Source organism: Pan troglodytes, chromosome 7 (genome assembly GCF_028858775.2).
Source record: "Pan troglodytes isolate AG18354 chromosome 7, NHGRI_mPanTro3-v2.0_pri, whole genome shotgun sequence".
NCBI lineage: Eukaryota > Metazoa > Chordata > Mammalia > Primates > Hominidae > Pan > Pan troglodytes.
Window position 1 is genome coordinate 10,145,374 of NC_072405.2, and position 12,417 is coordinate 10,157,790.

General features: G+C 38.5%; 1 protein-coding gene across 3 annotated transcripts in view; it reads right to left on the bottom strand.

Annotated features, from left to right (window-relative positions):
• CSMD1 (CUB and Sushi multiple domains 1) overlaps window positions 1-12,417 on the bottom strand; it is a 2,064,385-nt gene that overhangs the window by 221,787 nt on the left and 1,830,181 nt on the right. For all 3 annotated transcript variants that reach the window (XM_054657204.2, XM_016960221.4, XM_054657205.2), the window contains 2 exons: window positions 4,512-4,630; window positions 244-313 (listed from right to left, as the gene is read on the bottom strand). In XM_054657204.2, the coding sequence (XP_054513179.1) occupies window positions 244-313; window positions 4,512-4,630 (189 nt within the window). The remainder of the gene's footprint in view (window positions 1-243; window positions 314-4,511; window positions 4,631-12,417) is intronic.

A 12,417-nucleotide genomic window follows, 5' to 3' on the forward strand; every position in this document is an offset into this window, starting at 1 on the left:
CAGTCTTGCCTCTGGTCTGTGCGGGCTGACCCAGACACACTGACAAGACGGAGTTGCTGCATCCAGTGGGGAAGGTGCAGGTTAAACGCATCATTCTGCTCTACTGCATTATGTGCTATTATTATATAACACGTGTTTTGAAATTAAGAAATTTAGAAGTGCATTCTTTGACCCCAAGAGTAGAGCAGGCATGTTCTTCCCAGTGTGTGCACAGCAGCAGAGTTACAGAAGGTGCATCCTTACCAATGCACAGGGGAGACGGATAGTTCCAACGGCGAACGGTCCCTGGCATACAGGAAATGTGGGAACGGCCCTGTTTAAAAGAAAACAAAAGAAAATACATATAACTAAAAACAGAGTATTTAAGGATTAAATTTTTGAGAATATCTGCATTTTTTCCTTTCTTGTTTTAATTATAAATATTTAAAAATTCAAAAATTGTGAAATCTGTTTTTACTAATGATTATTAGTGAGTCACATTTTGAACCAACATAGAAAAGTATCCATTTTCACCATGTTCCTTTCTACTAAAAACAAAATCTTGCAATGTCCTTTTGACCAGACCATAATTCGACTCAGCTCCTTTCTTGATACTTAAGAGTACTGAATTGGGCAAAATATGCATTTTTTTTTCATTCGCCAGAATTTACAGCTTTTGGCCTAAGAGGCTGAAAACAATTAGAAAGTACTAGGTGGTGATTAGAAGGCCAAAATGTCAGCAATACAAAGTCTGCTTATGGAGAGGTAGCTTCGGTGGTTGTCTGTGCTTCCACGTCACATGACGACCAGGGTTCAGCAAAGCACTGGGTCGTTTCTTTATCACAGAAAACAGAGACTTCACATTCATTTTCTCACTAGACATCCTCACACATCACAACAACCTGCCTGCAATGAAATTAACCCTCATCACTCAGGGTCTCTTTACCCTGTAAATACATGAATTTTCCACTTTCTACTTTAAAAAATCTGTTCTAGTCTTTTTCAATGAGAAAAAAAAAACAAACAGTAGAGGGTTAAATTCAAAGATGTTTTGTGCTAACATCTCTCTCACAGTAAAAGAGAGGTGATCCATGAGACCTCTGTGTGCAGCCTATTTTTATATTTTTCCTGATCGTGACTCGGTGGCCTTATCAGCCAGGTTTGCTTATCTCATAAATTTCCATTTGCCACCCACAATTGGCATAGAGGCAATTGAAAAACAATATTTAATGTATGTTAAATAATTCCAGCCACACTGGGAACGCATCAAACAAGCGTTTGCACTAATGCAGTTATCAATGGCAAACCGATTCCCCAAGCTCTCAAACATTTCATACTCAATCCACCTGCCACAAAACTAACTTTCTCATACCTCTTGATATTTTTAAAAGTAGTTACAGTAAAGAAGACCATATTTAATTTTAAAGAAGATACTGCAGGTAATTTTGTGCTGCCAGCATTTACACTCTCTGTATCCCCATTCTCCAACGCATTAAATTATCCTTACAAATTTCCTTCTGAAATAGGGAAAAACATAGAGTTCAAAAGTCTCAAAAAATTTTCATCAGAGACTACCAATAAAATGGTCATTTATTACCAATCTAGGTAATATTCTGCTATTGACTTTGTTGTAAACATTTCCGATGAGCGATTCTAGCTACAAGTTTTCTAATAAATCAAAACAAGATAGCACCCTGTGCATTTATTTACTAGTGTTTACACCAATGGGAATTTTCTTTTTTATGTTTAAAAAGACCATTAAAACAAGTTGAGAGAAGATGGAAGTCATACATCATTCCAATATTCAGGATTTACTTTCAGCGTGTGATGTCATGGCAGCCCCTGAATCACACTAGGCATATATATTTATAGACACTCACGTGTGAACTATGCAAGGAACAATGCTTTTCATGACTAATATGTAATTGATGCATCTGTTGTTCCAAATATATTAATGTGTTAGTAAAATTGTCAGTTGTTAGCAATTTAAAAAAAATCCAGAATCCTTTTTTGCTCACGTGAATGACAAACAGCAGCTTGCAAACTCAAAGCTTGGCATTGTTTGTAACGAAGAAAAGAAACACAGCTTAGTTTGCATTTGAAAAACAGAGCTAATAAACGGTCTGATGGGACTGTGCAGAAGTGCATCCACAGGCCTGTGTCCCTAAGCAGCATATTCAATAATCCATTATAAGAAATTTCTTTGCTAAAGAATTATTTCTATTTTCTTCTCTGAGAGCTGTCATAATATCATTTGTAAAAGAACGGCAACAGAAACTGCAAAGTCTCACCATCAGGTAGAAAGAAGAGGAACATCCATGAGCAACAGCAAATATTACAGTTTGGGAATTTGAGGGAGAATGGAGGAAACATGATATTTACCTGATTTCAGGCAATTATAAAGCAAGCCCCAAACCAGGCACAAAAACAGCATGTCAGTACAGACTGAGGTGTCCCTCTAAATGAGATCCTTGAGATATGAAAGACAATTCTTTTTTTTTTCTTTTTTTAAGACAGGGTCTTGCTCTGTCACCTAGGCTGGAGTGCGGTGGTGCAATCTCAGCTCACTGCAACCTCCGCCTCCTGTTTCAAGCGATCCTCTCACCTCAGACTCCCAAGTAACTGGGACTGAAGGAATGCGCCGCCATGCCCAGCTCATTTTTGTATTTTTTGTAGAGATGGTGTCTTACTGTGTTGCCCAGGCTGGTCTCAAACTCCTGGATTCAAGCAATCCTCTGACTTTGGAATCCGAAAGTCCTGGGATTACAGCTGTGAGCCACTGCAACCGGCCTAGGATAATTCTTTCTGACATATCAGGTGGATCAGGAACGTTGTGTCTTAAAGATTCAGCCTGAATAGCTTGAGTGTGTTTGGTTACAAACTTACTGAGGTAGCCCAACTTTCAGGAGTCCTTACTCACCACAGTTTCCACTACAGAGACTCTCATTCTGCCTCCAATCTTTTTGCCGAGTTACAATTATTGTGGTACCCACCAAGGTGGTGTTATAATGTAAGTTGCAGGTTTGTTCTTATGAAGGTGGCTTTATACATTGATACTGGTTTCTAATAACAGCTACAATAGTTTTCCTTTACTAAAGTGTGCCAGTTATTTCACAGATATTTTCTCTAAGCTGAAAGCATACATCACATGGTACCCATGTCCCACGGTTGATCAGGAGAAGTGAGATTTTGTATATAAAGCACTTGGTAATGCACCCCTTTAGCATTCAGTGTTTGCCAGCCCCTGTTCTTGCTCTTAACTTGATTCACTGCTACACAATATTTACCCCAATGTACATGCAGAAACTGAATTCCACACAGTGCTGTTATTTCACGGCTGTAGTGTTGCAACTCTGCATATAAGAACATAGCTAAACAATTTTCCTTTAAAATCTATCAGTGTCAGTGTCATTATAAACACACAGCTGAAATATTCTATTACCTGAATTAACTGAAGAGCTGGAATGTCAATCGACTTATATATTTCTCCTGACTTTAGAATACACATGTTTTGATTATCAATTTTTATTGCTGGCAGGGAGAATTATATAATAATTATGCTAAGTGATAGACACTATTCTGAGAGTAGGCTTACTCATGGTTAAACTAGAAAATATTAATAATAAATAATAAGAGAAAAATGACTACTCTTGCCATACATTAGATTATAAATCATTCGTCAAAACTTTTATATAAAAAACTCTTGGCTGGACACAGTAGCTCACACCTGTAATCCCAGCACTTTGGGAGGCCAAGGCAGGTGGATCACCTGAGGTCAGGAGTTCGAGACCAGCTTGGCTAACATGGTGAAACCCCATCTCTACTAAAAATACAAAAAGTAGCCGGGTGTGGTGGCAGGTGCCTGTAATACCAGCTACTTGGGAGGCTGAGGCAGGAGAATAGTTTGAAACTGGGAGGCGGAGCTTGCAGTGAGCCAAGATCAAGATCATGCCGCTGCACTCCAGCCTCGGCGACAGAGCGAGACTCCCTCTCAGAAAAAAAAAAAAAAAAAAAAAAAACCCTCTTTATATAGAAGATAGTAAAAGTTCATTTAAAAACTTCTACTTAATAGTTTTTAAAACTTACTTAAATGTTTTATTTTGGTGCCTTATCTACCTAGCCCAAAGGGGGCATTAATGATGACTTATACTGAATGATGAGAACAGTTTGCCGAGTAGGACATGCACATTCAGAAGCAGATTCAATTACTGGTTGCCAGGAGAGGACTTTCAAAGAGACAGTGTTGATATATTGCCCCTAGAATGCTCTGTGCATAGTTATTGGGAACGCATATATTTTGAAATAAAACAATTGTGAAAAATAGAATGCTTAGCTTTGAAAGAGTACATCATCACTTAAAAGCTGTTTCCAAATGGTGATGAAGATGACCAACATGCATGATTTAATATGAATAGTATGATTCACAAACTGAGTGAGGAAAACCTGGGTACAAAGTGAGGGCTTTGGCTTCAAGAGAGCTGCACAAAGATGACCATGTGTATGTTAATCCTGAGCACTGAGAATAAGGATACCTGCAGGGTGTACCCGGGCTCGCACTGGAAGGAGAGCACGTCGTTCACCATGTACCGATCTCCGATTTTGATGCTGTTGCTGGGGAGGGCTGGTTCTTGGCATGCAGCAAGACCTACAGCTAGAAATGCAAAGACAAATGCTAGAAATTATATGATGTAAACAATATTCTTACCATTTGAATAACCAAAGTTTATTTCTATTGCTCTCCTTCTGTAGAAATGAACAAAGACTTCAACTCTTTCTCTTGTTATTCTACCAAGAATACTTTGAGTACCTTTAAATCAGAGCTATGAGTTAATTCTTAAAAATTAAATTATCTTATTTTCATTACACAATGAATCAAGGCTTTGATTTCAATAACAAAATTTGTTACTTCCACATTGAGTATAAAAGATCCCAACTTCAATATATACATATTGTAAAAAGTCTCTTCAAAAATTGTGTTTTTATGATATGTAAAACTCCAGGATATTGCCCTCTTACTTCTGTTTTTCAAGCATACTTAGCAATCTGTATAAAAAAAAATTATGTGTGAATATGGGAATTCTGTTCTTCTACAAAAAAAAAATGAGAAAAAATATTTTATATTCAATCTCTGTCTCTCTTTCTCTTAAAGACAACAAAAAAGGATCTCATGAACAGTTTGTTCTTCATTAAACAGAAACAATATTTACAGAACCTAAAGCTGTAATCCCGCACTTTCCCAGATGAATTGCATTCAATTAAGACACTCACAGATTTTTTTAAAGGCATCATATAATATTGGAACTCAGCCTAAAGTATCAGATAAATGAATTCTAAAACACTGAAACCTCTCTGTATAAATCCTTATCATAAGCATAAACAAGATATGCAGCTATCATATTTTGTAGAATCAAAAATTGATTTTGGTTTACCAAAAGGTACAAACTGTCCATTATGAGATGAGCAAGTTCTGAGGATCTAAAGTGTACAGCATTGGACGTTGATGGATATATTAATTCCATTTAATTAAAAAATGCATTTGAAATGGTGCTAAGGGCTTGTTGAATACGAATAATTTATTCCATTATTCTAACGTGTCATGAAGAAAGAGTGGAGAAAGGCTTCTCTAGGTAGGCCAGCTTCACATTCTTTATGGGGCCTTGGATTCGCACTTTAGTTCTTGTACTTCACAACAACAGGAGTGAACTTATCAGATTACTTAATTGACTGGGACTCTCAGAAAGGAAGCTGGGGTGGAGGAGGTGAGTAGGACTTTAGTTAATCAGAAGGAAAAAAAAAAAAACCAGCAGGAGAACAGGTCCACTCAGGGGCAGCCCCATGCTAATGGTCCCCAGGCACAGAGAGGACGCAGCTGCCTGCACTGCCCATGGGGCCGGTCCCCACGCGGGGCTCTGCCCTGAGGCCAGTCGGCTTTCTCTGCTTCATCTGCTTCATGCCTGCTCCACGTCTCACCAGACTTCACTTTCGGAAAAAGAAAAAAAAAAAAAAGCACAAGTGCAAAGATAAAATGATTAAGAACTTCAAAACCAGCGGCCACCAAGCACGAGACCCAGTGTGACTCACACAGTGCCCGCTCAGGAAGCAGCTCTGGGTCGAAGCTACAGAGTCAGCACCAAGGTCACGGGAAACCCTGGGTCATCCCTGCATGGCTGTCACTGTGCCAGACGCATTATACTAACTCCAGTCCCCACCAGACCCTCATAGCCAGGCTCCTTGTGTCTGATATTAAACAAAAGGCAAAGTGAAGTCAGCCTGGCTGCAGAGTTGCACAGGTCGGTGTGTCCGTGTATATGAGCCTGATCTCTCATGCATGTTGAGCTAACAGTACATTTCCTCCACTGCCTGGATGTTGGAGCCTGTAAGAGATGTGTTCATCAGTGCCGACCCCAGACCTGCTGAGTCGGAGGCAACACCGTCCCAAATCCTTCACCAGCTTGCCGAGTGTTTCCCCAAATCTGAGAGGGCGAAATGGAGAGAGAGAAGTGTCTTCATCTTACAGTACTGGGATTGTTCATTTGAGAATCCCATGCTACGGAATCCAGGTCAGAATGGAAAGCAGTGGTACATAAACTAGCTGAGTAATGTCAGGCCACAGAACCCATTGATTCTGTATAGAATGAGTAGGTAGGAGGAGTGCCATGAACTTTTTCTAAGTTGAAATAGATTTTTCCTTAAATGGCTGCATTTTTAGAAGTATGAAGTACCATAAGCATTAAGCAGCAATATACTTTATTCCTACCACAGATTTTCAAGCCATTGGGGCTTTACATAGAAGATAAAACTGCTATATATGAAAAAATATATACAATCACTTAGGCCTTTAACTTCTTTTACTAATGTAAGTCTAAAATCTTTTGTTTTAACTTTAGAACATAGATTACTACATTTAAATCCCATCTTTTCTTTCCTACCACATATTAGCAAGGTCATCTACCATACATCTCTGAGTTTTTATTTCCCCCTGAAAAAAATGTATACTTAAAATACTAGGTAAATTTTAACTACAGTCGGGAATACTAAAAATCTACTTTAGGGTGATACTAAGTCATCGTCATTCTGAGATACTTCAAGGACACACCAGGTGACACAGAACGAAGAATATCGATTACAAAAACAGGTTCCAAATATCAAGACAAAATATTTTGAAACGAAAAGTGAAACATTACAATTCATATTAAAGTCCAGTTACTAAACTTGCATGTTTTACCCATAAGATATGATGTGTTTTTATTATATGTTGATTTATATGCAGTTATTACATATTGATTTATTGTCATTTTCTCCTTTCTTGAATTCTATTCAATTGATCCTCTGGGGAAAAAAAAAACTTGCATTTATATCTGGCCTTTAAGGAATCATAATTAATTTATAATTAATTATAAATAAATGAATAAAATAAAAACACACAGAAATACCATTTTGACCGGTGTTTAACATGGCCAGACTCAGGAAGCAGTTCTATGCAGAGCACAGTATTTGAAATGTAAAAAGAACCATCTTCTCTTCTCCCTTCGCCAGTGTCACTACACACCCAGTATATGTTAGAAGCTAAGAATGCAAAGAGATTAATACCTGGTATGTGTAAGAATATTTTTTATCAATATTATTTAAACCTGCTATTATATTAAACGGAGTGACAAAGTGCATAAGTGATTGATATGATCAGAGCCCAAGTATTTTCCATACTTTGCATTTCTCTCATAAAGATGCACTCATTCGCTTGCAGCACTAGGAGTAATTCAAGTCACCATGAGAACAGTGTTTTTTTTTGTTTTTTTGTTTTTTTTTAATTTACTTATTTTTGAGACAGAGTCTCACTCTGTCGCCCAGGCTGGAGTGCAGTGGTGCGATCTCAGCTCACTTCAAGCTCCGCCTCCCAGGTTCACGCCATTCTCCTGCCTCAGCCTCCTGAGTAGCTGGGACTACAGGTGCCCGCCACCACGCCCGGCTAATTTTTTTATATTTTTAGAAAAGACGGGGTTTCACTATGTTAGCCAGGGTGGTCTCCATCTCCTGACCTCGTGATCCGCCTGCCTCAGCCTCCCCAAAGTGCTGGGAGAACGGTGGTTTTTTGTCAGTAAAGGTGTGTCAGATGCAGGGGCAGAAGACAGCTAGGCTTGACAGGACAGTAATGGGGATGTTAAAATAGGGCAAGAGTGGAGCACAGGAGAACTCTGAGCTTTTTAGGAATGGGGTGAAACCTTTTGAGAGAGAAATCAACCATCTACAGAATGGCTCGGAAACAGAAAAGCCAGAAAGGAGGTGGGGGAATGTAGACAATAACATAGAAGACAAGGCAGTGAACCTTCTGACCTTTAGGGGACAGAAGGTCATCTACTGACGAATTTTTGGTACAGAAAAAATTAGACTATTTATATTTATTCACTGTATTAGTCGAAATGTGAAACAAATATGATATGATAGGAAGTAGGCAGGGTGGTGTTTGGTAATAAATATGAACCATGTAGAAGGTAAGCTTGAGTCTATACATGTATACATAATTCTCTTTTTAGATTTTTAAAAAGAATCATGTACTTTAAAAAAAAAGAATTTTAAAAAGAATTATGTATGATAATTCTTATCACATCATCTCTGTTAGGCTGGGCATGGTGACTCATGCCTGTAATCCAGGCACTTTGGGAGGCCGAGGCAGGCAGATCACCTGAGGTCAGGTGTTCAAGACCAGCCGGGCCAACATGGCCCTGAAACCCTGTCTCTACCAAAAATGCAAAAAGTAGCCGGGCGTGGTGGTGTGCACCTGTAGTCCCACCTACTCGGGAGGCTAAGGCAGGAGAATCGCTTGAACCTGGGAAGCAGAGGTTGCAGGGAGCCAAGGTCACACCACTGCACTCCAGACTGGGCAACAGAGCAAGACTCCATCTCAAAAAAGTAAAATAAAAAATAAAAAGAGAATGCTAATCAACAAGTCTCCCTTTCCTGAAGTGTTTTAGAAGAAAGATGTTTGCATTGATTGAAAGTGATCTCTCATATTGCCAAGCCAGGGGTAGCAGTATCATATAAATAATGGGCAAACCTATAGAAATAGACATTTATAAGTATTTAGACACAAAACATAGGTATCTAGGAAGACACATACAAATAAAAAGAATTATTTATTCTTAAGGCAGACTAAAAAGAAGTCACAAAACATAACTATGATAGGAAAATTCTAGATTAATTTTCCAGAAGCAGAGATATCTGGGAAAAAGTAAGCTGTCATATTGTGTAGCAAAATTTTCAAGAGAAATAATTTCTACTTCTTTCAAATCATAGCATACATATGCTTTATACCATAAATGATAATATATCATATGGGATGAAGCAATGTTTCTTTAAAAGGTGGTTCACAGGGCCGGGCACAGTGGCTCATGCCTGTAATCCCAGCACTTTGGGAGGCCAAGGCAGGTGGATCACAAGGTCAAGAGTTCCAGAGCAGCCTGGCCAACATGATGAAACCCCGTCTCTACTAAGAATACAAAAATTAGCCAGGCGTGGTGGCATGTGCCTGTAATCCCAGCTACTTGGGAGGCTGAGGCAGGAGAATTGCTTGAACCCAGGAGGCAGAGGTTGCAGTAAGCCGAGATCGCACACTGCACTCCAGCCAGAGTGACAGAGCAAGACTCCAACTCGGAAAAAGAAAAAAAAAAAAAAAAAAAAAAGGTGGTTCACAAACTATTAGGTTGGCTATCATTTTTAATGGCAAAAACCACAATTATTTTTGTGCCAACCTAATACATGACTCTGAATGCTCAGGTGCCCTGATTAAATATGAAGACAACATAAAGGTAATTCTTGTGCAATCTACACATTTAAAAACACTTAAACAAGAAAGAACAGAACACAGGCAGTGGGAAAGGAGGTGGGTCTTATGTACTGCAGTGTTTTATACAATATTATCCACTGATACATTTTGTGTTCAATTCCAATGTTAAAATTTAGACATTTACAAAGATGCTTCTATGTAAAATTGCAATTAGATGTAGAATGTAGCAAGAGAAGTTTTTAAACCCCATGAATCTAGCCTATGAAAGCAAAGAATCTAAAACACAGCCATTAAGAAGATGAGTGTCCTAATTTGACCAAAAATAGTTTAATGGCTTCACCTACCACTGATCATAAAACGTGAGCATTAAGAATCAGAATATAACAATCAGCCTCATCATGTCCCTAGAATTTATTGTAGCCATTTTTCTAAATCCATCAGGCAAAATTCTGAGAAGAGTTTGCTTGAATCTTCCAAATAAAAATGATTTTAGAACACATGATAAACATGCAATTTTAATCAAATACTTAAAACTGGACAAATGGGACTTTTGTAGATATTATGAACTGAAATGACCTTGGGCAATTTTCCTCAATTGTGCATGACTGGCAGAGTGTAAGGTTTTCAAACATCACAATTAGAAAAAAAAAAAAAAACATATTTCAAACTAGAGAGCTCAAAACAAAAAAGTTGATAAGCAGAGAGTGAGGGAAGCAGACCCACGTGAAGAGATTAATAGAGGAGTAGCATGAAACAGGGTCAAGAAATCAAAATACAGGCGCATACAGACACCTGAGTATTCAACACCCAGGTAGACCATGAACACTATGTGGAACGTAAGTGGTTATTCTCTAATTGTGAAAAGAAAACAACTTGTTGGCTGTAGTGTTTATTGTAATTAACTACATAATTATGCTGTGGCACACGACACACAGATGAAAATTCCTCTTTTTCTAGATGCGCGCAGGTATGGCACACCCTAACACAGAGGTGCTGCTCGTTATTTTTGTAAACTCTGAATTCGAAAAATTGCATTAAAGTTGAGATAATGTGCTAGAACATAGGGGAAGAAAGAAATCAAGTCACCCAAGGAGACATCATGTGAGCCTGACAATGGAGGAAGTAAATGTCAAATGCCATGATTATAGACAGCTATAAATGTGGACCTCTGCACCCAGACTTCTATGCCACCGTGTGTAAGGAGTCAGTAAGTCTTCATCACACACACACACACACACACAAATATAGATAGATAGATAGATAGATAGATAGATAGATAGATAGATAGATAGATAGATAGGGAAAACGCCATTAATAACATAGTACCTTACGAAAAGAAAATAAACTGTTTTATTTATCATCTGGGAAGTTTAGATTGTAGAGGTAAAAATATTTTGTCTCATCTGTAAACCGTTGGCAGGTTTGACACATATCATAAATGCTGTTTCTATTATTTCCACTTGTTACATCCTGCAGTCTCTTCAAAGCATAAAGGAGTGCATGTCTGGTGACAAGGGAAGTGACAAAATACCTTTGGGGGAAGTAAAATGTTCTCTCTCTCTCTCAGGGGCTCACAAATTATATTAGCATTTTACTGGTGCAGAGAAACTCTGCAGTGATGAACTCTCATCAAGTTTATTTAATACATGGTTTCTAAAATCTCTCTGGTCACAGGACTCTTTTGGTCTACGTACCACCCACCAACAACCTGGACCACTATCCTCATTCATGGGTAGATGGTAAGTAATGTATTCAAGGTCATAAACCAGGAAATGACATAGCCTCTGCATTACACATGGGCAGGAATCATGCATCTCAGTGAATTACAGACTCCACCCCAAACAGTACAGCCCTGTTTACATCCTAGGAGAAACCAGAGGAGAAAAGTTTCAGGACTTTGGATTTGGCATTGATTTTTTGATATGAGACCACAGTCACAGGCAACAAAAGCAAAAATATACAAAAGTGACTACATCAAACATGAAAAAGAAAACAATGGAGTGAAAAGTCTACATTCTGCTGCTAAGTGAAATAAGCCAGTCTCAAAAAAAAAAGACAAATATTGTATGATTCCACTCATATAAACTATCTCTAGTAGTCGAAATCATAGAAAAAAAATGGAAATGTGATTGCCTAGGGCTAGGAGTAGCAAACAGACAGAATTAGTGTTTAATGAGTGTAGAGTTTTGCAAGATGTGAACATTGTAGAGACTGGCTACAAAACAATGTGTATATACTTAATACCACTGAACTGTACGCTTAACAATAGTTAACGTGATGTCATGTTATTTATATTTTTATCACAATAAAAAGGACTGGAGAGCCCACTGAGTCTAGACTAGAAATATAGCACAAGTTTGAACAAGGCACCTGTGAGATATGGCACGGTTTCTTTTCAAATAGCATGCTCAGCTTCTTATTCTCTAATTCCAAGTACCCCCCACTTTCTTCTCCTTTCTTCTTTCTGGTTTCGCTACATGCCCAGACATGCCCCAGCCCCAGCTCACATTCCTTTCCTTATGTGAGAATGGGCTGGCTCTCTAGTCCTCTGTGGATGACCCCTTCCTCCTCTCCCCTCTCTCCCATCACACGCCCACCTCATCTAAGAAAGTTTAAATGTTTAGCCAATTGAGTCTAAAATGTGCGGTCTGACCCCA